Raw genomic sequence first — 27,572 nt, forward strand, 5'->3', positions numbered from 1 at the left:
CTTTCCTTTAAATCGTTATACAGGCTTTTGGCCTTCTCCTGAATCAAGCTTAAACTCACAGGCATTTTCTTTTCATGGAGGTCATCAATCCAATCAGCCAGCAAACATTCCATCTTCTCCATTGTACTGCTTCTCTGTTTCATTATCTTCAATTATGACAATTTCAGAGCACTTCTAGTGCTTTCATGAATTCGATTAGCACTCTTAAAAATTGAGTGTACTGTCGAAGCAGGCAAACCGAGAATATGAGAAACGTTGGCTGGATGCTCTCCTCTTTCAATATGCTTTATAACATCTAATTTCACTTCTAATGTTACATTCTTACGTTACCTCTTAGACACAAGCCCACTCTTAACACTTTGAATGTGTTTTGCACTCATGATGGCTACAGGACTGCACTGCACACAGGGCCACCCTGCCTCTTCCTGCCCCCCTCCACCCATGCCCCACCTCTTCCTGCCCCTCCACCCATGCTCTGCCTCTTCCCACCCAGTTCCGCCCTCTCCTCTGAGTGCCTCATCCCCACTCCTTCCCCTTCCCCACATGGCTCCTGAATGCTGCCTAACTGCTGATTGCAGCAGGCAGGAGGCACTGGGAGGGAGAAGGAGGAGTTGATCAGCGGCCCTGCTGGCTGACACAAGCACAGTACTGTACTGTACGGTAGGGGAATGTGTTCCAATTCACATCAGTCATGTTCCGTGCAAATGATGGATATGCAGATCAGGACCAGCATGAATCGGAACACGTTCCCCAATTGATGAGCACTGGATATCCGAAACAACGGATAAGGGGGAGATGTATACTGGGGACCCCCTGTAAAGGGGAGCAGGGAGATTGTCAAGGTTCCTCCCCCACTCTGAACTCTAGGGTACAGATGTGGGGACCTGCATGAAAAACCTCCTAAGCTTATCTTTACCAGCTTAGGTCAAAACTTCCCCAAGGTACAAAATATTACACCAGTTATCCTTGGACTGGCCGCTACCACCACCAAACTAATACTGGTTACTGGGGAAGAGCTGTTTGGACGCGTCTTTCCCCCCAAAATACTTCCCAAAAGCTTGCACCCCACTTCCTGGACAAGGTTTGGTAAAAAGCCTCACCAATTTGCCTAGGTGACTACAGACCCAGACCCTTGGATCTTAAGAAGAATGAACAATCCTCCCAACACTTGCACCCCCCCCTTTCCTGGGAAATGTTGGATAAAAAGCCTCACCAATTTGCCTTCTGACACTTTCCGGTCCACTGAACAGCATTTGGCTGTTTCTTTTTGGTTAGGTCTGTCAGTGGGGCAGCGATTTGGCTGTAGTGCGGTACAAATCGTCTGTAATAACCAGCCAAGCCTAAGAAGGATTGAACCTGTTTCTTTGACTTTGGGACAGGCCACTTTTGGATAGCATCCACTTTGGCCTGTAGGGGGCTGATAGTTCCTTGACCCACCTGGTGTCCAAGGTAAGTCACTCTGTTTAGGCCTATTTGACACTTCTTAGCCTTAACAGTTAGTCCTGCCTCCCTTATGCGCTCAAGGACTTTTTGTAGATGTTCCAGGTGGTCTGCCCAGGAATCCGAAAATATGGCCACATCGTCAAGGTAGGCGACTGCATATTCTCCTAATCCCGCTAGGAGACCATCTACAAGTCTTTGGAAAGTGGCGGGTGCATTTCGCAGCCCGAAAGGGAGTACATTAAATTCATACAGCCCGAGATGTGTGATGAAGGCTGACCTTTCCTTGGCAGATTCATCTAGCGGTACCTGCCAGTACCCCTTGGTTAAGTCCAAGGTAGAGATGAACTGGGCCCGTCCCAGTTTCTCTAATAGTTCATCTGTGCGTGGCATTGGATAGTTGTCTGGGCGAGTTACAGCATTTAGCTTACAGTAGTCCACGCAAAAACGTATTTCCCCATCTGGTTTGGGAACTAGAACCACTGGAGATGCCCATGCACTTTCAGAGGGGCGGATTATACCCATCTGTAACATATCCTGGATCTCCCGTTCTATAACAGTTTTAGCTTGAGGAGACACCCGGTAAGGTTGGACCCTAATTGAGTGAGCATTACCTGTGTCAATGGAGTGGTATGCCCGTTCAGTCAGTCCTGGGGTGGCTGAGAACGTTGGCGCGTAGCTAGTGCACAGCTCCTGGATCTGCTGTCGCTGCATACGCCCAAGGGTCATGGAGAGGTTCACCTCTTCCACACCACCAGCACATTTCCCTTCGTAGTAAACACCTTCAGGCCACTCAGCGTCGTCTCCTCCCTGGGCTGTAAACTGACAAACCTTTAATTCTCTGGAATAAAAGGGCTTTAGAGAATTAATATGGTACACCTTAGGCTTCCGGTTGGAGGTGGGGAATGCTATGAGATAATTAACAGCTCCCAGGCGCTCCTGGACCATGAATGGCCCTTCCCACGATGCTTCCATTTTATGGGCCTGGAGCGCCTTTAAGACCATGACCTGGTCTCCTACTTTGAAGGAACGCTCTCTGGCATGTTTATCATACCAGGCTTTTTGCTCTTTTTGAGCATCCTGTAAGTTTTCTCTAGCAAGGGCTAAAGAGGTTCGGAGGGTGTTTTGTAGGTTGGTTACAAAGTCCAGAATGTTAGTTCCTGGAGACAGTGTAAATCCCTCCCATTGCTGCTTCACCAACTGCAATGGCCCCTTAACCTCACGGCCATATACAAGTTCAAATGGGGAAAACCCTAAACTGGGATGTGGTACAGCTCTGTAGGCAAAGAGCAACTGCTGCAACACTAGGTCCCAATCATTGGAGTGCTCATTTACGAATTTACGTATCATGGCCCCCAAAGTTCCATTAAACTTCTCCACCATGCCATTTGTTTGATGATGGTAAGGAGTGGCAACCAAGTGATTTACCCCATGAGCTTCCCAAAGGTTTTTCATAGTTCCTGCCAGGAAATTAGTCCCTGTATCTGTGAGGATGTCGGAGGGCCAACCTACCCTGGCAAAAAGGTCTGCTAGTGCCTGGCACACACTTTTAGCCCTGGTGTTGCTTAGAGCTACTGCTTCTGGCCATCGGGTGGCAAAATCCATGAAAGTCCGTATGTACTGCTTTCCTCTGGGTGTCTTTTTCGGAAAAGGACCCAGAATATCCACAGCTACTCACTGAAATGGAACTTCAATGATGGGGAGGGGTTGTAGAGGGGCTTTGACCTGGTCTTGGGGTTTTCCCACTCTTTGGCACACCTCACAAGACTGGACATAGGTAGAAACATCCTTGCCTATTCCCTCCCAGTGGAATGACCCCCCCAAAAGGTCTTTGGTCCTGTTCACCCCAGCATGGCCACTAGGGTGATCATGGGCTAAGCTCAAGAGCTTGGCCCGGTATTTAGTTGGAACTACCAACTGTCTCTGAGGATGCCAGTCTTCCTGGTGTCCACCAGAAAGAGTTTCCTTGTATAAAAGTCCTCTTTCTACAACAAACCTGGATCGATTAGAAGAGCTGAGAGGCGGTGGGTTGCTCCGTGCCGCCGTCCAAGCTCTCTGGAGGCTTTCATCTGCTTCCTGTTCGGTCTGGAACTGTTCCCTTGATGCTGGGGACATCAGTTCCTCATGGGATTGTGGACCTAGGCTTGGTCCCTCTGGAAGCGATATAGGGGATGGAGCTGTTTCTGTTGACTGTGAACCGCTCTCCGCTGGTGCACTATGTTGGGATTCAGGCTCCGGCTGAGCCTCTTGTGTAGGGTTATCGGCTGCTGCCAGTTCAGGTTCAGTGGGGCCCTCTGGTGTTGAGGTTGCAAGTACTGGATTCAGTGCTGACACGGGGTCTGGTGTTGGTTGTTCGGCTGGTTCCGGTTCTAGGACTGGTTCCGTCTGGGTCTCTGGGACTGGATCCACTACTGCTGTTGCAGACATGGACCCGGACCCCAGGCCAATCACCTCTGACTGGGTCCTGATAGAAGTTTCCGGAACAGAGCTAGGCCTCACGGCTTGTTTAGCCTGGCTGCGGGTGACCATTCCCACCCTCTTGGCCTGCTTCACATGATTGGCCAAGTCTTCCCCCAACAGCATGGGGATGGGATAATCATCATAGACTGCAAAAGTCCACATTCCTGACCAGCCCTTGTACTGGACAGGCAACTTGGCTGTAGGCAAATTGAAAGAGTTGGACTTGAAGGGTTGAATCGTCACTTGGATCTCTGGGTTGATTAAATTGGGGTCCACTAAGGAAGCATGGATAGCTGACACTTGTGCTCCGGTGTCCCCCCACGCGGTGACCTTCTTCCCGCCCACACTCACAGTTTCCCTCCGCTCCAAGGGTATCTGGGAGGTATCTGGGCCTGTGGACCTCTGGTGTGATTCCGGTGCAATGAACTGTAATCTGTTGGGGTTCTTGGGGCAGTTGGCCTTTACATGCCCCAGCTCGTTACATTTAAAACATCGTCCAGCTGACGGGTCACTGGGGCGAGGAGGGTTGCTGGAGAACGGGGTGGTGGGACGATAAGGGGTCTGGAGGGTTCTTTGGGAGGTAGGTGGGGCTTTGGGCGGCCCCCGGTAATAGGGTGTGGTCTGGGGTGGTCCCTTCTGGTCTCCGCTCCAACTGCGACCAGTTTTCTTCTTCTCTGCCACCTCCACCCATCTGGCTCCAATCTCTCCTGCCTCGATTACAGTTTTGTGTTTCCCATCTAGGATGTATCTTTCTATTTCCTCAGGAACACCCTCTAAGAATTGTTCCATTTGCATTAGGAAGGGCAAATTTTCTGGAGATTCAACACTTGCTCCTGATATCCAGGCATCCCAATGTTTCACAATGTGGTAGGCATGTCGGGTAAATGACATGTCTGGTTTCCACCTTAGGGCTCGGAACCTCCAACGAGACTGCTCGGGTGTTATCCCCATTCTGACTCTCGCCTTGGATTTAAACAGTTCATACTTGTTCATGTGTTCTTTAGGCATTTCAGCTGCCACCTCAGCTAAGGGTCCACTGAGCTGCGGCCTCAGCTCTACCATGTATTGGTCAGTAGAGATGTTGTACCCAAGGCAGGCCCTTTCGAAGTTTTCTAAGAAGGCCTCAGTATCATCACCTGCCTTGTAGGTGGGGAACTTTCTGGGATGGGAAGTGGTACCTGGAGAAGGATTGCTAGGGTTTGTTGGTATATTCTGCTGGGCCTTTATCCTCTCCACCTCCTCCACATGCTTCCTCTCTTTTTCCTTCTCCTCCTCCACATGCTTCCTCTCTTTTTCCTTCTCCTCCTCCACATGCTTCCTTGCCTCCATTTCCCTCTTGTGGGCAGCCTCCTGTACCTCCTTCTCCAGCCGCATGAGTTCTATCTGTCTTTCATGTTCCCTTTGTTTTTCCTTAGCCTGAAATTTGGCTAATTCCAGCTGTAGTCGAGCTGAGGATTTGGTCATTCTAACCTCTCTGTTTTTAACTAACTTTACACCCGAGGTTTAGAAATAAACAAACAAAACGTGGCTGTAAACTTTTGCTGTGCTGGAATAGAATACCTATTCTCTGATAGTGACTGTCAGCCTACAGAAAAAGACAATTCCCTTGTCTCTGCTCTGGGCCCAAATTAAAGCAAAAAACCCCCAACTACTTGGAAACCTGCTTACCCAGCCCAAAAAAAAAGCAAAGGGGTAGAACACACACCCCCTATTTACTTTTAGGAAGAAAAGAAAAAAAACCTCTGGATTGGAAGACTGTGAATTTCCCTGCAGGAATTAAGTACCCTGCCTCCAGGCAAAGAAAACCTGCAATTCACAAGATAATCCCCTTTTGTCTCTGCTTGGCCACAAAGCAGAGAAAAAACAATCTGCTTTCAGTTTCAACTGCTTTCTGGACTTTCTTTCCAAAGGAAAAAAAAATTTCTTTTTAAAATCTGTATTTCTAGTTCAAAAAATCTCAACTGGATCTCAAAATGATTTCAGGTTAATCCCACCACTATGCCACCATGTCAAGGTTCCTCCCCCACTTTGAACTCTAGGGTACAGATGTGGGGACCTGCATGAAAAACCTCCTAAGCTTATCTTTACCAGCTTAGGTCAAAACTTCCCCAAGGTACAAAATATTACACCAGTTATCCTTGGACTGGCCACTACCACCACCAAACTAATACTGGTTACTGGGGAAGAGCTGTTTGGACGCGTCTTTCCCCCCAAAATACTTCCCAAAACCTTGCACCCCACTTCCTGGACAAGGTTTGGTAAAAAGCCTCACCAACTTGCCTAGGTGACTACAGACCCAGACCCTTGGATCTTAAGAACAATGAACAATCCTCCCAACACTTGCACCCCCCCCCTTTCCTGGGAAATGTTGGATAAAAGGCCTCACCAATTTGCATAGGTGACCACAGACCCAAACCCTTGGATCTGAGAACAATGAAAAAACATTCAGTTTTTTACAAGAAGACTTTTAATAAAAAATAGAAGTAAATAGAAATAAAGAAATCCCCCCTGTAAAATCAGGATGGTAGATATCTTACAGGGTAATTAGATTCAAAAACAGAGAACCCCTCTAGGCAAAACCTTAAGTTACAAAAAAGATACACAGACAGAAATAGTTATTCTGTTCAGCACAATGCTTTTCTCAGCCATTTAAAGAAATCATAATCTAACACATACCTAGCTAGATTACTTACTAAAAGTTCTAAGACTCCATTCCTGTTCTGTCCCTGGCAAGAGCAGCATACAGACAGACACAGACCCTTTGATTCTCTCCCTCCTCCCAGCTTTTGAAAGTATCTTGTCTCCTCATTGGTCATTTTGGTCAGGTGCCAGCGAGGTTACCTTTAGCTTCTTAACCCTTTACAGGTGAGAGGAGCTTTCCCCTGGCCAGGAGGGATTTCAAAGGGGTTTACCCTTCCCTTTATATTTATGACAGAGATCATGGCTCCACTTCCTCTGATCAAAGCAGCAGGGAGCTCCCCCTCCTCTCCTTGCCTTGGAGAAGCAAGGCTCTCCCATGGCTCCCTATTTCCTGGGCTAGTGAGGCGAGAGCTCCCCTCCTCTTTCAATATACTGCAAAGCACTTATCAGTGCTAACAAGGCTGATATTGGTGCCAGTTAAACCCATGGAGGTTAAAAGTTTTAATTCTAAGAAAGTGACAATGTCACACTCACATGATTTCAGCTACACAAATTCCCAGACTTTACAAAGTAGAAGGAATGCTAGTTGGCAGCTCATTACAAATATTCAGAGAATATTCAAGTACTTAGAGCTGTTTGAATTATCCTGCTTAGTCCTCCGTTAGACGAATCCTTTGTGCTTCTGTAGCTTTCTGCAAATTAAAGAATGTAAAAAGAATCGCAGGGCATTCATCATTTTGGAATTTCCATTGTTTGTTCATACTCACAGCAACTAAGTGCAGAATTCCTTTTTCTATTTACTTTTAGTCCCTGAACAATGCAATTGATATCAAATGTTACAGCATATGAATTGGAACATTCAGTTGTGTTTCACTGTCTGCCAGCAGCTGGATGAAACACCTTGCCATTTTTTTTCTGAATCTATAATTAGGACTTGCAGATTAGTGAACTAAAGCCTTGTAAAGCTGGAAGTCAAAATAAAGGATACCAGAAATATGTACAGTAGTATACAGAAGATCCACATTATTCAAAGTGTTATTAAATTATAGTGTGTAGGTTCCTTAATCTTATGCAGTATCTTTGCTCCTATTCCTGAAAGCTTTGAAAATCTATATAAATGAATCTATTGTTAGTTTTATGCATTTTTCATTAGTTTTTTTTCTAAAAGCATTTCATGAAAATGTATATACAGGAAACATTAAAATGTTTGGTCATTTAAATCTCCACATACAGTGGTTGTGCCCCAAGACTTATTGTAAGTTTTTTGATTTGTTGTTTTTGTCAGGAACAGGGGTATAGGTGGTCTGGCCTAGTGATCACAGCTGGACTGAGGTCTGCACAGCAGGGACTGTAGTCACTGAGCAGGAGTTGCAGGAATCAGAAGAGCTAGGTCCCATAAGAAAGAGTCAGGGTCAGAATCAAGCTGGGGTCAGAGATCAGAAATAGTACCAGGCTGGAACTGGGAGACATGAGTCAGGGTCAGAATCAGGCTTGGATCAGAAACCAGAGATCAGGAGATCAAGCAAAGTCTGTCATTGCAGCAGGCCAAAGTCTGTGTGGTTGCCCAGACAACTTCCTGGGAGCTTGGCCAACCAGAGGACCGCAGTGTGCTGTCACTCTAGGTTTCTTGGGCAGTACTTCCTGTGGTGCCTACTTTCCACAGTGCTCCCTGGCTGTGCCCCTGCATGGCCTCCCGTTAGCTCTGTAGGAACATCAGCTGCCCGACTTTCTCATCCCCAGATCCTTACAGTTTTCCATTTCCCATTGAGTTTTTAAATCAAGTTTTTTGGAAGAATAATTCCCATTACTGTCTTATCTATTCTATATGGCCCTTATCACCATGATAGCTGAAAACCATCAATATTCCCTTTTCCTTTATACATTAGTGTTTACACCAAAACCCCCATTTCTCTAAGCCTCTTCATTCTATGAAATTATCACACGCAACCTATCCAATAACTCCCTGATTCATACATAAGACACAACATTGACAAGCTCAGAGGGAAGGTCATGTTTTTGTTCATTCTGAACCGTTCTGGATGAGGTCTGAGGTTCCAAAAGTTGTTGACAATGTAAAACAAGGGAGAAAGTTGTAAGGTATTTAAAAGGTTACTAGGTTGTCAAATATGAAAGTTCTGTGTTCATTTAAGGCCTGATTGCAATACTCTCTCACAATGAATGTCACCTTAGTGAAACTACTTAAGCTGTAATTAACTGTTAGCAATTTCTCAGGGTATTTTTAATATATAAAAAAAAGAAGTGCAACAAAAATGGTTCTATGTTGAATGGCTGCTTCAAAAATCAAGCAACTGATAGATTTTTAACTAGTTTCTTTAATGTGCGTGTGGCAAATTGCCAGCCCTACTTTGATGGGTCTCGCACTTTCTCTTTTTGGGGAGGGTTCAGGGCACCATTTCTCGCCCCAGAACTGGTGTATTAACTGCCCCACTAGTGTCCTAGGGGAGGGGAGGGGAGAGGGAAAGACCTGGGCCTGCCCTCTACTCTGGGTCCCAGCCCAAGAGCCCCAGGGATAGCAGTAAACTGCTTGAACTAGTGGTTCCTTCCCCTGGACTACTTCCCTCTCCTGCCCTTCAGCTTGTGGGGCTTCCTGCCCTCCCTCTGTATAGACTCCTGAAATGTGCAACTCTGAACATAATTTTTGAATTACTTTATTTCCCTATTAGTTCTGGCATGACTACTTCTTTTGAGGGGAGGGGAGGAAGGCAACATGTGCAGAAAATCACCTCAACTTTTTAATTATTTTTTTAAAAGGAAAGTCAGATATCTGGAATTTTTAAATGAAGTCACTGGAAAAATAGTCCCCCCCCCCAACCCCCAAAGACCTGTGTGGCATTTCACAGTATGAAAGTAGGAGAATCTTGTACCCATTATTTTAACATTTAAAGAGATTTCACACCTGCCATTTTCTGAGACATCCCACTCTGGATTTTTTGTTTGTTTTATTACTATTACTTCTTTTCTGTACAAACAATGTTGCATGTTTGTGACCTCTACTGTGATAAGTAAAATGGAGTGAAAATCAGAAATTCCATCCAGCAGGAAATTTTGGTATTTCAACATGTTTTCTTCCAATTTTTTATAGAACAAAAAGTTCCAAAATATTTCAATTCAGAAATGACAAAATATTTCATTTCAGCATTTTCAATCCAACCAAAATATTTTGATGTTCCAAAATCCAAACATTTCATTTTGGCTTGTTGAACTGATCGGAAACCTTTCATTTTGAAAAATCTTTTATTTGCCCGGCTCTAAATACAATGTTCCTAATACATTGGCAACATCCTAAAGTTACACACACCAAGGAGAGCATCATTCCCGGAGCGTAGATTAAAGAACCATTTACTATAGTTAATAAGCAACAATTTTGTGCTACTTAAGACATCTTGTATTGGACTTTAGTGACTTTTGGTGGGACAAGCTTTTTTGGGTCGAGTCCTCCGTAGAGAAAGAAACTGCTGATTGAGGGAAGCAAAGGACTCAAGCTTGGAGGAGTGGGTGAAATTGGAAGTGTTTTTCCTGTTTTTGGTTGAGTTGGGTTGGGTTTTTTGTGCTTTTAATCACTTGGTTTTGATTTTTAAATTATTTTGTCTATGTCCCCAGGAGTATGGTGGAAATTGGAGATTGCATTTTGATGATATTTTGTCAAGTCATGCATGTGTTAAGTAACATAGCAAGGATGGGTATGTTCACAGCAAAAGCCCTAATGTCTCATCAACTATGGTCATTTTACTAAAGCCTGGTCTACACTGCGGGGGGAATCGATCTAAGATACGCAACTTCAGCTACGAGAATAGTGAAGCTGAAGTCGATGTATCTTAGATCGACTTAGAATCACTTACTTCGCATCTTCGCGGCGCGAGATCGACGGCCGCCGCTCCCCCATCGACTCCACTTCCAACTCTCGCCGTGGTGGAGTTCTGGAGTTGACGGCAGAGCGATTGGGGATCGATTTATCGCGTCTACGCTAGACGCGATAGATCGATCACTACCCGCCAGCCTAACAGACATGGCCTAACAGTGGGCTGGATTATCATCTTTCAATCCAGCCCAAGTAAGGGACAGTGCATAGTTACACTGCCCCAGGAGCAGGGATAGGTATTAGACTGTGACTCGGAGAGTCACAATTGGGTGCCAGCTTCTCCTTTGGTGAGGGAATTAATCTGTACCAGCTCTTTTGCTAGACCAGTATACTACCACAATTGCATTTATGGGGTGGAGCCAAGGCTCCATTCACTGTCTTTCTGTCACTGTCCACTCCCCATCCAGAGAGAGGAAGAAGCAGTCTGCCATTCTCCGCTTTCCTTCCACCCTTTTGCAGGGTTTGGCAATGCATATAGCTGTGCAGGTGAGTAAGGGGGCTCTTTATTCCTCTGTGCAGGTGCAAAGCCAGCTCATGAATGACCACCCAGTAAACAGTCTAAACTGATCAAAAAACAATGAGTGACTAATCAGAGCTGACATCTGTAATTAGTGTGTTTTATATACATTTTTGTATTGGTTGTGGTTTCTTAAGAAAATAAAGATATCCTCATGCTCACAACATTGCTCATTGTTCTTGTATTATATTAGTCAAATTATATCAGTTTTACCCTCTACTGTATGCTAATGTATACAAGTTATAATATTTCCATGAATAGTTATGATGACCTTTCATGGAAGTTAAAGAAAACCCCATCAAGCATACCTACACATTTGACCTCATTTTGCTACTTTTCTGCATGTGTATTCAAACATATAAAAAAAATGCAATATTTTGTTCCTGAACACATACATAAATGTGACCGAATGGCAGCCCTGTTTCCATAAATGTGCCTACATTTTTGAATAAACACAAATGATGCTTGTTTTTAAATAAGATTTCTGTGTACTACATTAGGATGTCTAATGGGAGAGTCGTCAGATTTCCTGGTTTCTTGGTCACGGACTGATGATATCAAACCAGGGATGCAGGTACAATATGCTTTTCTCTTTCCACTCATCATCCACCAAAATCTCAGCCTCGGAGAATGATCATGAACAATGTGGGTGCTGAAAATGAAATTCAAAGCCTGTTTACATAAACACCAAAGCATGAACTTCAATTTGAAAAAGCATGCTCTCATCGTAATTACTGTACATGCAGTGTGCGTTTGATTGGATGATTACTGACAGGCTTTGGCGCTTGTTTTCTCCATTACTGCCATTGTTTTGTTCATCAGTGTCTCAGCAGTTTGCAGGACTTTTATTTGTGAGATGACAGTCCTATCATCACCAAGCTTTTTATGTTACAGCCATTTTACCATAAGTAAGCTGAGCAGTTTTGGGTTAGGAAATGGAAATGCATTTCATTCGGTCTTGTCAACTGTCTCATTACTCTCCACTCATCAGATTAGGTATTTAATTCTGAGAAATAGCTCAGCAGCTTTTCATCCTTTTTGTGCTTTAATAGAAGCACTTTTATTTGATCAACTATGTGTATTTTGTCCATCTCTTGTTCTGCTTGTTCATATATCTGTTTCTGAAGATGCTTGTTTTCCTTTAACATCATATATTGTTGAAGACAACCTGAAGTTAGCTAATGGCTTTTGGTGAGGACAAGCACTGCGGGTGCTCTCGATACCTGTGTCTGAGTTTCAATTATAGTGTCGCTGCTTTGCATTTCACCATTGTTGTCAAGAGACTCTAAAGCATAACCACAGGAGCTTCCTCTCCCAGTATATGGGGATTCTGTGGTGGCTCAGAGACAACATAATGGCTTGTCCACCACTTTCCTCCCTGTAGCCACTGTAGGGAGTATTTTCCAGGGAAAGCGGGATGTATCGGGGATTCTCTGTACTCCAGTTATCCCTGGATGACCCTGGGGTCTGTTAGTCATCAGGCTTCTCTAATTTATGCTGGAGGATTGGACTTGCACACAGATATCCAAGGACTGGGATAGTGGAAAGGTGGCTTAAAGCCACCTTTTTTTTATATTCCAACTACTCACATGATTTTCATCCAAAGCTAAAGATCTGGGCCATAATTTTTGCAATGGTGTTTACAACATGTTAAAATCTTAAATGGGAAGGGTATTTAAGCAGTCATCCTCTATGGCATGATTCTCCTCTTGCTTACACTGATGTACATCAGGAATAACTCCATTGACTTGAATGTAATTACACCAATGTAAAACTGTTGTAAGAGGATAAAAATGCTGATGGCATTTAAATGGCAGCACTGTTGTGTCTGTAGGGTGCTTACTCATCTTGCTTACTTAAATTATTAGAATCAAAAAAGATATCAGATTTTCTCTCTCAACCAGATCAGAGAGAAAAGTGTTGTTATTCATATAGAAGGGGTCAGATCTCAGCTGATACAAATCTACATAGTTCACTTGATTTAAAGGATCTATACAGATTTATACCAGCTGAGAACCTATCCCTTTTATGGTATATCATATTCATATATTTTTTCAACATTAGTAGTATTTGCCACTTTTGATCACTTGTGCATTGAAACACATGAGTCAGAGCATTTGACCGAAGTTGATCTTTATTTTGATAAAAAGAACGAGGGGTACTTGTGGCACCTTAGAGACTAACAAATTTATTTGGGCATAATCTTTCTTGGGCTAAAACCCACTTCATCAGATGCATGGAGTGGAAAATGCAGTAGGAAGATATGTAGATATAGAGACAGATAGATAGATAGATAGATGGATGAAGTAGGAAGATAAAGATATATATATATATATATACACAGAAAACATGAAAAGATGGGGGTTGCCATACCAACTCTAATGAGACAAATCAATTAAGGTGGGCTATTATTTTGATAGGAATGTTTCTTTTTGTATAATTTTTATATACAGATTTAGGTGCCTTTTCCCTGATAACAATGTATTCTCTTGACTGTTTAGGATGATAGAACCCTTAAATGAAGGTGAATTATTTTTAATATTGCAGCTGGGTGTAAGCAATGAACTGACTGAGAATATCATCACGGACACATGGAAATGGCCCTTTTCCCAGCACCATTACCCAGCACGAAATTGCCCCAAACCCACATTGTTGCAGTTTAAGTTAATACCCACAGAGTGGGGTCCATGCCATTGCACAGAGTGTCAGTAATGCAATATTCAGTCTGAGGCAGTTGGGGACTGATCATCCCCTTATCTCCCTGAAAACAGCTTTAGTCAGTGGGAAATCTAAGTCTTGTACCTCCCTGCACATTGGCCTGCTGCTGCATTATTTTTCATCCAGAAGTGATAGACAGAGCTTGCTTTGGATCATGTCTGTGCTGACCCTAGAAGAGTAAGCAGATGTCACTATTAAAGGTGAAATATGACTCACCTTCTAACCATTCACACAACATTCCCAGCTTTCAGAGACACAAGAGGCAAGTGGCCAAATCCACGAATGTCATTGTGTCTCTCATCTAGCAGCAGAGTGCTGTCCTTACACAACCAGTCAGGAATACACACACAAACTGAATATGGATTGGCAGCTGCTTGAAATGACTGTGTGAAACCAAGAGAGGCAAATGGTATCTCTTATTTAGTAGAATGTTACTGAAAATAAGTGCAGAATATTTTTTTCAGTAGATAAGTGAGTGTGTGTGCGCGCTTGTTTGTTTTCTTCCTCAAGAAAAAAAAAAGTGTTTTCAGGATTGACATGTTTGATTGTTTCAGCTCTTTTTCAATATTGAGTTTTTGCCAAGGTTGTTAACAACAAATAGAGCATACAACTAAGAGAGATTTATTAGTCATCCCCCACATACCTCACAACCCAGTTATTATCTCACTCTCTAAGCCCACACAAAGAACAAAATCAAATCCTATAATGCAGAACAAAATAAAATGTGACTTGAAGGTGGGAGGTATCTTCACTATATAATAATCATTCCAATGAATACAGTATTGCATATTTTCATGTATTAATTCCAAATTTATTGATGTAACCCAAAAATAGTTTCCGTATGTACTAAGGCTGTGTCTGCATTTGCAGCTGGGGATGTGATTCCCAGCTTGAGTAGACATACTCGTGCTAGCTCTCATCAAACTTGTGTGCTAAAAATAGTACTGTAGCCATAGTAGCATTGGCAGCAGTGCGTGACGGCATGGACTAGCCACCCTCAGTACGTACCCACAGGGTCTGGTCAGGTTTATACTCAGGTCGGCTAGCATGTCCTGCCTATCACCTCTGCCTGTGCTACTGCAGCTACACTACTATTTTTAGTGTGCTGGCTTGAGGAGAGCTAACATGAGCATATCTACACAAGCTGGGACTCAACCTCCAACTCCAAGTGCAGACATAGCTTAAATATCCCCTATTGTATATTTTCAAAATAGCTCCTTCAAGAAATGCCATGAGTAAGGTAGGTTAGCCATCAGACATTCTACTTGAGTTGGTGGTGCACTGTATTTTCAGACTCTTAATTATTCTATCTGACATCTTAATCCAACTTGCATCCAGATTGCCTTCCTCAGTTAAAAGTTCTTCAGATCAGAAGTATCATTTAATGTACAGTAGGATTAGCCGTAAAGTCCCCATCACCTTTTCCAAATATTCTTTTGTGACTTTACAATCCCAAAGCATGTCGATAACATTACTGACATAATTTTGACATCTCCAACAAAATTTGTAGGTGTCACACCCCATCTACCCATTTTCTGTGGTATTTATTCAATGGTATATGCCTTTTTAAAAACATTCCCACCGCCTATTTTCATTCTCCCACTCAATTTCATTTTTCACTGGCCATAAGTGCCCATTACTGATGCTTCTTAGAAATGTAGATACTTGGCAAGAACTAAATCTGATTTTTTTCAGTAATGTGGCATGATCAAATGAGGGCCAGATCCTCATCTGTTCTAAATTGGTGCGACTACTCTGTCTGGCCCTCTGTGTTCATGCATGCTGAAAAGATTCATATTTCACCCTTATTCCATGGAACACATCAGAAGCATGTGCACCTTATCAGAAATATGCTTGGTTATATTTCAGTCCTTATTATTTGTATGCTATGTGCTATATGCTTCCATACATATTGTTTATTTACTTAAACCTCCAAGTAATAATTTCTCATTTAAACCTCATTAAATAGTCTAGTAGCTGTAACATTTCCTTTACCTTGCAGATTGGTTTCTGTTTTGCTTGGGACGTGTCATGCTGTGCTTTGAAACAAAATTGACAGTTTGGCATTGCAGCTAAATGGAAAATTCTGTCACTTCCAAAATATGTGGTACATACTTAGTGCAGTGTCTCATGAAGCTGCAAAGGCCACATTTCCTGCCCCTCTGTAGTCAGGAGTCTGATTTCTAGTGGCAATGCACAACTTCAGTCACAATGATTATAAGCAAGTTTCCTGATGTGGATGCCCAGCATGAAAGAGAATTATAATAACTTGGCACCTTTTAACTGTTAATATTTGAAATATAAGTACCTTTGACAGGACTTTGCCATTAGGAAGGTAAACAGTGCAGCCATCATACTCTTGTGAGTAGGATTTGTTCTGAGTGTCATGTGATAAAGAATATAGAGACAGGGAAGAAAGTCCGCTCTGTTGAATGATATTACTGAACATTGTTAAGCTCAGTAGTTGTGTATCTTCATTTGAATAGTTATTTAAAAATGTGTACTTACTTCCTTTTTTACAGAAAGAGTACTCAGTGCGTGGATATTAATACAGACCTTAGATGTAACAGGTTCTTGTTTTAAAAGTTGTCATGGTAATTTGCTTGTGCTTCCTTTGATGTATGGAATAAGTCCCAGTTTTAAAGCTTCCTAGTTACTGCCATTTTTTGCCCTAGTGCATTGTTATAACAAGAAAACTGTATAGACTTGAGATGCAATTAGTTACTAACTTAGGCTGTTTATGAGAACTGAGCTGAACAGCTGGAAGGTGCTCTGTTTAGGGATACCATAATCAAGACTTCAGGTTGCATTATTTATCAAGATTGGTAGTAAACATTAAGTATTTTTGTGAGTGTTTGAAATATAATTTGTAAAACCAAACCCTACGTACTAGACCCCCAGTTATTGTATATCAGTATTACACCAGCAAAGTTGATGGAGCTGTGATGATTCACGTCAGCTAAGGATCTGCCCTATATATTCACTAAGGGCCTGATCCTGCAAAGAGGATAAGACCCAGATCTTCAAAGGTATTTAGGCACCTGGCTCCCATTGAAATCAACATCAGTGGGAATTGAAGGTGCTTAATACCCAGGGCCGTTCCTAGGAGGGTGCGGGGCCCGGGGCAGAAGTGATGGATTCATCTCTTTTGGGACTGACCATGCCAGCCAATCACACCAGCCCGGGGAGCCTCCCATAGCACGGGGCCCAGAGCGGTCACCTCGATTCGCCCTACCCAAGGAACGCCTCTGTTAATACCTTGCAGGAGGCTGTCAACCCTTCACCGGGTAGGGCAGACAGAGGAGAGGGCAAAGGCGTTACAAAATAGTGCTGATTGTTCCAAGAACCTCCTGCTTTTAAACATTTTTGTTTGTATGTACAAGCTATCTCCTTTAAAGCCTGGAATATATTGTTCAAAATCTTTATGAACAACCTGTGGTCGGATTTCTGGTATAGCTTTCTTCCCTCCCACTAACCTTTCTAAGAAATCTCTTGCCACTAGTTTCTTTCCCTCAGTATACTTAAGCAGATGAAGTTGTTCTCTGAAGGAATATGCTGTAAAATAAGATCATTGTACAGGTACAGAATATGGGCCAGTTTCTGCCCTCTGAAAGAAGGTGGATTTTCCCATGGAAATTATTGGGAACTGCCTGCTCACCTCCAAAGTTAAAATTTTGCCCAATGAGAAGTAGGCAATGTACTGTAAATAATTCCTGTCTATCATCATCATCTTTGTTCTCTCTCATCCTGTGTTTGAGATTGTGCTGAATGACTACTGAAAATATTGGTCATTAACCAACACAGGTGTTAAATAGTTTTGATTCTGAAAGCATTACCATACAAAGATCTTTGTTCCTCAGGCAAATTTTTTACCATTAACAACTGAATAAATGTGAAATTCCAGTTCCATCATTTTCAGGAAAATTTCTGGCTGCTTCCAAAAGACTAAAGCAAATTGGCAATAATTGAAAAGCTTGACAGCTCTCAGTTCTTTCTTGTAAAGATGAGTTTTCAAAAAGCAAGTAATCAGTCTCAAGCTTACTCACCAGCAACCCATTTGCAGAGTTCAAGCTTCTTTTGAGCACTTAGATTATTTTCATGGCTAATAGGAAAAAGATTTTTAGTTCTGGTCTTTAGGGCAGCATTTTAGAAGCAAGAAGGAAATGAGTTAATTTCACCTCTATTTGACTACTGATCTCAATGGATCAATAAATTGTCTCCCAAGGCTTGCTTTGTAGTTATTGACCATGGACAATTTGCAATCTGTCATCTGTATGACCTATAGAAGATAGGTTATTTAATGTAATAGGTTCCTTAAAGAGTCACGCACAGCAGCAGCTAACAGGAGAGTTTCAGAGAGAGTGTGACAGGCTTTCCTTCCAGATTCAGTGTTATGTGTTGTGTCAAGATATCCAGCAATGGAACAGTGGCAGTGGTCTGCAATGGATGTGCCATGTTCTCTCTGCTGTCTGAAGCCAGAAGGGATTTCCTTTGCATGAAGTGCAAGTTAGTGGCTGGAGGAAAAGATTCTTGAATTGGAGGGGCACATTGAGATACTACTGAGAACCAGAGAAGCTGGGGAGCTCCTAGACAGCCAGGGCTGGGAAACACCAGTATACCAGGTTCAAGGAAGAATGGAGCTGGTCACCAAGGACTTGGAGAGGAAGTCAGAAAGGAGGTCTGGTGATTTGTAACCACCACAGGCAAGAGGTCATGGCTGGAGACAGATCAGGATAGGCAGGCTGTGACCACCAGAGAGAAAAGAAGCAGGAGGAATTCCACACTGCTAGAAGTTTCAAATCAATACCAACTCATCAGTGTGGAAACAATGGAAGTTACTACTCACGTTCCAACAGATCCAAGGAATATATGGGACAGGCATGTAGATAGCGTCCCAACCTGTAAGAAAATCAAGCTTGCCTGCAAAGATTTCTCCAGCCATCCAAGGAAGACAGACAATCCTTGTTGGATATTCGACACTCAGATGAATCGAAAGAACATTTGGCAAGGGACAGATGGAAAACAGGATGGTGTGCTGCCTTCCCGGAGCCAAGACATGAGATGTCACTCTAAGATTGGATAGGTTTCTGATGGGAAAGGATCCATGGGTGATGGTTCATATTGGCACTAATGACACTGTGACATGGGCTATGGCATTATAGGTATGAGCAACTCTCCAAGGGTAATATTGGCTTGTCATATCCTTTAGAAAAGCATGAGCTGGCAACACAAGCCAGGAATTAAACAGGCATCAATAATATTTATAGAAAGGCTGAGGAATTAATAAGCTCCATTTCTAAAGTATATTTTAATCTTTCACCTATAAAACAGCTCATTGAATTGATAGGAGACAATTGGGGACTTAGCTTCAGTATTTTTTTATGAATATAATGACTTTCATAAACTATACAGACATTTTTACTCTTTCCAAGGTGGTTTAATATATAAACTGGTTGTCTCCTGTGTGACACTGATCTGTTTTATAACATTATTTTCCCATGAGGCATACATATAGTAACTAACTTCCCACATTATATTTGGCAAGAACTACATTTTCATCATTTTCTTTTCCTATTTGCTAAAATTATTAGTAATACCTTTTAACTTAATATATTCAATTCCTTGATTATATCCATATTCTTTATCACTGGTTTTCTGTTAGCAGCAATAATCTTGGACCACTTTTTTTGGATCAGTGTTTGGTCTTTTTTTAGTAGTCCTTTGTTATGAGAACAGCTTTGTTCACTTCAAGAGTACATTTAACATGCCAAGGAAGTAGAACATTAATATAAAAAAAAATAACTAATGGTGTTTGAGATCAAATAAAACCTTATTATTGATCAGTTCAGAAAAGATTAGCTTATACTCATAGATTTCAGTGTATGAAGAACACCAGGGTATTTATTAATCAGTTTTGTCCTGTGTAGTATTTTTACATTTTTAATTTTTTTTATTTTTACCTGTGCTAATTACCTTTAACTTTGCAGAGAAAAGAAGCTTCTTTCTATAATAAGTTAAAAATTAAAAGTTACTATCAATAAAAAAAAGACGTTTGAACTGAGTTTCAGAATACATCATCATCAGTGTTTGAGATACATTATCCTGAGTCATATTGTGATTATCTCCTGTTCAGGTAACTATAATAAATAGAATTATAATTCAATCACTATGTAGGCTGAAAAGCATGAATATGTGCTGCAATCAAATGTAGAGACATGGGACAATAATAGGTTTTGGATGCTGGTAAAGACCTTTTACACAGCACATTCAGCTACTTTGTCTGAGTAATATAAACTACAGGGATGAGAGGCTCAGAAGAAAGGGTGAGTGAACCCAGAAATACTAATGTTCAGATGCTGACAATACTGGTTTTAATGCCTAGGGTTTTTTTTCCAAATCAAGTATGCTTTTGTTCACATATTGAACATCTATTTTAAGAAATTGGTGTATTATTTCACTTTATGGGAAATTCTGTCATCCTGAAAATAACGAAATTGCAGTGAGATGATATAATATACCCGTAAGTGTCGTAAAATCATAATCCAACATCAATATGTCTGAGGTTTTGGTCATAAACGTTGAGTAAATGTGCTGATAATATTTGGCTTGATGGTATAAGCTTATTATAGTTGTGAAATAACTGGAACAGCTCCTTAGAGCAGAAGCATCCAAATTTTACCCAAGTAATAGCCATGTTACCAGCTCTCCAGGAACCCTAGAGATGTATGTAATTTCTGTAAAATGGAGCAAATTAGCTAAGTACCTGTTTCTGTGGAGCTTACTGCTGGGACTTGTCGTTTCCAAAGGCTTCATAGTGACATAGAACATCAGGCAGCCATGGACCACATTAAGGAATTTTGTTGGCTACATTTATTAATATTTTTATGCCCCAACACTCCATGTAATGCTGTACCGAAATCCAAGAAAATGTGTTCCTGGCCCTGAAGAGATTACAATCGGTGTATAGGTAGAAGCTGCTACTGCCTTAAGACTGAAACTTTCCCATCCTAAGCCTTAGGCCTGGGTAACAGGGAAGGGAGGGAGAAAGGGGAGGAATTCAATATTTGTGTCGATAAGAAAGAAGCATTTCTCCAGTAGGGATGATTTATAAAATCTCATCGTAGTTTAGGATTTTAGAATAAATCTCTGGAGATGAATATTGGACAGAGGGCAGGGAAGGCAGTGAAAAGTGCATGTTAAATTAATTTATCACATAAATGTGTGTGTGCAAGATCCATTTTTCTCATACTTTGGCCACCACCAACATAGACCATCTTAGACCAATAAGCTTCTCTCAGAAAACTTCTCATGAAAGGTCACTTTCATGATAAGAATGCTAGTTGTTTCCAGTATTCCCAGTCAATTAATGGCTAATGAGTAAGTGCAGTTTCTATCATCAAAGTAATGTCTAACATGTAATCTATCAAAACAATGCATTTAACAGGCTGCAGTTTTAAAAAAAACTCCAAATGGGGCTCTCAACAATCATTTGTAAGCTTGGCACAGAGACAGAGTGCCATTTTGTAATCAGAAAGGGTAAATTGCAATCATGATGCTGCTTAAAATCACTCACATCACTATCCAAGATGATAAATCCAGGTAATATAAACACTCTTGCAGAAATAACTTCATACCATGATATATTGATATATCGCAAGTCATACAATAGAGAAAAGAAATAAACCAACACAATTTTATCACATTTTTTTGCAAATACCTGCCATTTCTTTACAAAATATAAAATGTGTTAGAGCATAATGGAAATCTTATATTTTCTGCAGCTACATCAGCTTGTATTTTGATCCAATCAGATCTCACAAGTTAATTAGGGTCAGATTGGTCTGTACTTAGGTTGGAGGCCTCCATAGTATATATTCAGGTGCTGCAAGAAATGCTATTGGTAATTGAATATGCAGCATTCTTTGAACTTGGTACTGAACCAGTGCTCAACAATATCCGGCATGGTCATAAGAACAATGCAATGAAAGCATATCATCTTTTGAAAGAAATATAAAATTGAAATCCTGACCATTTGCAGTCTTTAAAAATCCATAACACTTTTCACAAGAGTTGAATTGTTAACATTAGTGTCCTAACAAAATTCCAGGAGACTATTTCTATTCTGTCCCAGCAGTCAGTTAGATAGATGTATAGAAATGGGCCAAATCTCACATTTGTATGCTTTTTTGTTAGGTTGGGGGGGGGGTCTATTTACTACGGACTCTTTTGCACAGTCCTGCATTAGTTTCAGACCAATTTGGATATAAGATCCAGCAAAAGTCCCTTTTTCCCAGGGATGGAAAATGGTTTTCCACATATTTTTAAGTTAATGTGGGCAATGCTTTGAACTGGCCTACCACAGGATTTTGTCAATGCTGGGAGTGTTTTTGTGGGGTTTGTTTGTTGTTTTTTTTTGGGGGGGGGGGCGGGGGGGTTTGCCTGTTTCTATAAAACATTTTCTTTAGTAATGTTAAACCTGAAGTTTGTTGTGTCTGATTTTATTTAACTTCCTCTTCCCCTGCCCCCACTTCTAGAATAATGGGTAATAATAATTAATAATCATAAAAGAGACTATTACTTTTTCTGTATCGTGTCACAAGTAAAGGGGAAACTTGGAAAGTATAAAATACTCTAAACTCTACAGGACATGAATCTAAACAAGAACTGAATTTATACCAAAACCAAACTAATAATGCCTGATCCCATGGCTAGGTATTATATTCTTCTTTCTGCCCTTAATTATTATGTAATCTTATTATGTACTGTTAAACAGCTGCCTTGTTTCACTCTGCAGATTACTACATTTCAGTGATGGATAAATTGATTCATATATGTAATTTGTTATAGAGAGTTTCCAGATCCTTAATTATTCTTATGAAAAGAACTTAATTCGAAAAATGCTTTGCCACAGTATAATGTTGCACACCCCCTTCCTGTTTACATTTTTTCTTGTTTGTTTAACACTAATCAGGAATATGGTTCTGTCAAGGTTCCTCCCCCACTCTGAACTCTAGGGTACAGATGTGGGGACCTGCATGAAAAACCTCCTAAGCTTCTCTTTACCAGCTTAGGTCAAAACTTCCCCAAGGTACAAAATATTCCACCCTTTGTCCTTGGATTGGCCGCTACCACCACCAAACAAATATTGGTTACTGGGGAAGAGCTGTTTGGACACGTCTTTCCCCCCAAAATACTTCCCAAAACCTTGCACCCCACTTTCTGGACAAGGTTTGGTAAAAAGCCTCACCAATTTGCCTAGGTGACTACAGACCCAAACCCTTGGATCTGAGAACAATGAAAAAGCATTCAGTTTTCATACAAGAAGACTTTTAATAGAAATAGAAGTAAATAGAAATCACCTCTGTAAAATCAGGATGGTAGATACCTTACAGGGTAATTAGATTCAAAACATAGAGAACTCCTCTAGGCAAAACCTTAAGTTACAAAAAAGATACACAGACAGAAATAGTTATTCTATTCAGCACAATTCTTTTCTCAGCCATTTAAAGAAATCATAATCTAACACATACCTAGCTAGATTACTTACTAAAAGTTCTAAGACTCCATTCCTGGTCTATCCCCGGCAGAAACAGCATATAGACAGACACACAGACGCTTTGTTTCTCTCCCTCCTCCCAGCTTTTGAAAGTATCTTGTCTCCTCATTGGTCATTTTGGTCAGGTGCCAGCGAGGTTACCTTCAGCTTCTTAACCCTTTACAGGTGAGAGGAGTTTTTCCTCTGGCCAGGAGGGATTTCAAAGGGGTTTACCCTTCCCTTTATATTTATGACAGGTTCCATGTTTCCAGTGGTTTATTATTTTGTACACTATCTGGTACGGAACATTCATGGAGTTGACACCCTTTCCATATGGTGTTCGCACACACACCCATTTCAACACCCTTGTGTCAGTGTCTATGAACAAAGGGCAGTTCTAGGTATTCCTGAATGAGAAAATAGAACTTAAACATATACCAAATGGGAGCAGATGAATACATATGAGGTGACCTAAAAGATGCTTTTTCCAGGTCAGTTATAGGCAGATGTAACTGTGGCCTAGCTCTAAAACTAAGAAAAATTGTAATTTATAGTATTGGATCTGGATCCTGTGAGAGGCTGGAGAAGCCAGTAAAATAAGTGGGACCTCAACAGTTTGTCCCAAAGTGACTTTCCTGCTGCATTATGATGTTAAATGTTTTTTTTTAAATAGCCAAACAACATAAAACACATCTCTAATCTAATTTTGCGTGAGTTGGACCCAGTATATTTAACTACACTGGAAATGTAGAAGTGATTTTAGACTGGAAGACATCATTTAATTACCATCAAGCTCTTTGATCTGTAAAACTCCATGCTATAGTGAATCAGTGACTAACAGCATAGAGAATTTAAACATATCATTTTCAATTACACTCAATCCTGAGGCTGCTTAAGCACTATTCTTTAGATGTCTATCAATATTCAGGAGTTCTTGACTGTTCATCTTGATAACCTTTTGGGCCATGGGCACAAAGAAGGTGCAAAATTTAGCCATCAATTAGATTTGAAGTCAGAGATAAATAGACTTTGTTAATGGTATTTCAGTCACTTAAAATGAAAAAGCTGGCTGTCTGAGGATTCAGAATCATTTCACACCCAAGGCTGTACTCAGCTTTTCTGATAAACAAACAGAAAGATACACTGTTAAATTGCCCTGATCTACACAGGGAAGGGCAACTCCACTGGTCTGTGACAGAAAATGGGATGGACTGTAAATTTGATCCCAGGGGCAGCCGCCAGCTCTGGAAGCTGTAACAATGCAGCTCCATTGAGGAGACATCATTAGGGAATTGGAAGAGGGTGGTGCAACAGGCACGGATCTCACCCAGAGACATACAGTCTCTATGAAGATGTCTCTGTCCCTCTGTTGACTCCATGGAACAATCATTTAGACTTCCTCCTCTTTAACGTGCTTCCCATGGGAGGAGAGGGGTTGGACGTTATTATTAGGAAAACGTGATTAATGATAAAATATGGAGCTTTCATCTGCACATCACTCATTTGAACATCCAGATGGCACCTATCTTAAAGTCAGTCCCTTCTGCCCACTGGATTTTCTGGATTAAATTGGTGATTTCCCTCCAATTTCTAAAGGAGAAATATTCACAATACAAACATCACTACCATCATCAGAACTAATTTTTGTCCTTGTTGGAAATCTTAGCAGAGAGACTAAAAACTGGCAGGTAGATGGAACTACTCTTCCAAACCAGGAGTTGGTGACTTTAGTTCAAGATGATGTATATTTTATCTTTATAAAGTTTGGCTATATTTCAAGAGTATTTAATTGAACTTTTCGTAAGATCATTTTCTTTATTAAAAATTCTGTGAACTTTTTCTGAATTATGTGTTTTTATTTCATTCTTACTATTTTCTAAAAGAAAGGAGAGAAATTTAGGAATTCTGGTATGAACAGGAGTTTTCTGGTGAACACAGTGACAGTCCAGTAGTAGATTTTACTATTCAGTCATACAGTAAATGAAGTGAAATGGAATGGAATGAGCAACTAGTATCCAGTATGGTGGTTGTTTCTGTGGATAAAAAATATGCAAAAAAAGATGGTGAGATCATGATTTTGTGTTAAAATTTTATTCTATTCCTGTACCGCTTCACTACAATGTGACTACTCACATGAGCAAGGACTACTGACATTAGTTAGTTGGGTTCGAGATCTTTCATATACGTTCCACTCTGTGTAATAAATATTTAGTCACAAGGGGGCAATCTAGTTCTATTGGGCCTAGTCATTCAGAGCATGTTTATGAACAAATGTCTAGATCAAAATACAGTCTATCGCAGGGGCGGGCCACAGGCCACATCTGGCCCCTCAGACCATTTAATCTGGCCCTCAGCTCCCATCGGGGAGCTGGGTCAGGGGGTTGCCCCACTCCAGCGCTCCAGCCAGGGAGTGGGGTTCGGGGCTTGCCCCACTCCATGCAGCTCCCAGGAAGCAGCCAGCCTGACCCCCCCTCCGGCTCGACCCCACTCTGGCTCCTACATAGTACACAGAGACGTGGCCAGGTGCCTCTGCGGATGGGGCAGTGCGCAGAGCCGCCTGATCATGCCTCGGAACCAGAGCAGGGACATGCTTCTGGGAGCTGCTTGTGGTAAGCGCTGCCTGGAGCCTGAGCCCTCCCCTCCCCACCCACGACCCAATCCCCTGCCACAGCCCTGATTTCCCTCCCACCCTTTGAACCCCTCGATCCCAGCCCAGAGCCCCCTCTTGTACCACAAGCCCCTCATCTCCAGAGCCACACCCCCAGCCAGAGCCCCAGCCCTGATCCCCCTCCTGCCCTCTGAACCCATTGGTCCCAGCCCAGAGCACCCTCCTACACCTCAAACCCCTCATCCCCAGCCCTACCCCAGAGCCCTCACCACCCCCCCATACTCCAACCCGGAGCCCCCTCCCGCACCCTAGACTCCTCACCTCTGGCCTCACCCCAGAGCGCGTACGCCCAATGGGAGCCCTCACTCCCTCCCGCACCCCTACCCCCAATTTTGTGAGCATTCGTGGCCCGCCATACAATTTCCATACCCCAATGTAGCGCTGAGGTCAAAAAGTTTGCTCACCCCTGGTCTATGAGATGGTAAATATCACAGTTATGCCCACTAAGTTATTTCAAAGATTAGCAAAGGCAGCTTCTCGAATTGAAGAATACCGTGATCGTCTCAGTACTGTGTGTTTATCTGTCTGTCTAATGTTCTAAAGCCTTTCTTTTTCATTATTGTTTCCAATATCTCCCTTGATTTTTAAATGGAATGAGCTTTTAGGACATGATCTTTAGACCCTTGTTCAGTTCAATGGATTTACTCACATGAGTAAGGGTTTGTAAGATTAGTTCATAAATCTCAATCAGGCACTCAAATCCAATTTGAAATTGTCTGTCTGTCTCTTTAATCTTCAACACAATGGTCTTTCAAAATCTACTATTCAGCATAGTTTTTCCAGGCAAGAAGCTCAGATATTGCTGTCCTTCTGTGGGAGATTGTAGTAAATCTGCAGGAAATTCATTCTTTTATCCTGCAGGGTGCCAGTAGAATCCTCAGTGTTGAAAAGATTTTCACCTAGTGTAATTCTGTAGTTTGACGAATCGCAGCTCAGAGCCAGGTGGCATATGTCTTGATTGTTCATTGTCTGATAAATTCAGTTCAGCAGAAGCCTAAATGGAAGGATGTCTTTTTGAGACCATCTGTCCTAGGAGATATCAGCAACAATAAGGAAAATAAAGTCTTTAAACGTTTTAGAAAAACCCCACAACACCACACACACCTAACAAAACACTTCCCATTGGGCTCCCCTTTGATTTTGAGAAACAGAGGATGTTTAACTTTCAAATAGTTTACTTGTCATATTTGTTGTGTTTTGAGTTTGAAGAATATGACTTCAGCTGACACACTTGTGTGTAAATATGTATCGAATGGACCTTGGCCATGATCATGTCTGGAAGTGCTGGATTGCCCCCTGGTGATTATAATTTTTCTTTTCAGCCTAGAATGCATATTAATTTATAACAGTTATAAACAGAAATCTCAGTTTTTTCAAGGTTTTCTTTTTTTTTTTTTCTTTCTTTCTTTTTTGGATGTTATTTATCCAAAGAAATTACTGTAATGGCTCTGCCACAAAGTTAATTATCTTTAGAAGTTTCTTGTTATTGGATTACATTGCAGTTATGATTTCTTGACTGTAAAATCAGTCAGGTTATGACTAGGCTCTCATAATGAGATTGTGATGCTTCAGTTGATATAGACTATATGATGGTAACCGTGATAGAAAAAGATGATTCTTTGCTGCAATTGAGTGACAAGCTTTATTGCTCTGTATGAGCCAATCTCTATTGCAACAAGAGTAATATTCCAGTCTCATATAACACAAATATTTT

The 27,572-nt window shown here is 41.6% G+C and overlaps 1 protein-coding gene across 3 annotated transcripts in view; it reads left to right on the forward strand.

Annotated features, from left to right (window-relative positions):
- The window catches only part of DOK6 (docking protein 6), a 453,595-nt gene that overhangs the window by 372,358 nt on the left and 53,665 nt on the right, over nucleotides 1-27,572 (forward strand). For 2 of the 3 annotated variants that reach the window (XM_048840154.2, XM_048840153.2), the window contains one exon: nucleotides 11,438-11,511. The exons of the other annotated variant lie outside the window; for it this stretch is intronic. In XM_048840154.2, the coding sequence (XP_048696111.1) occupies nucleotides 11,438-11,511 (74 nt within the window). The remainder of the gene's footprint in view (nucleotides 1-11,437; nucleotides 11,512-27,572) is intronic. 3 annotated transcript variants of the gene reach the window in all.

The sequence above is a fragment of the Caretta caretta genome, chromosome 2 (genome assembly GCF_965140235.1).
Source record: "Caretta caretta isolate rCarCar2 chromosome 2, rCarCar1.hap1, whole genome shotgun sequence".
In the NCBI taxonomy this organism is placed as follows: Eukaryota; Metazoa; Chordata; order Testudines; family Cheloniidae; genus Caretta; species Caretta caretta.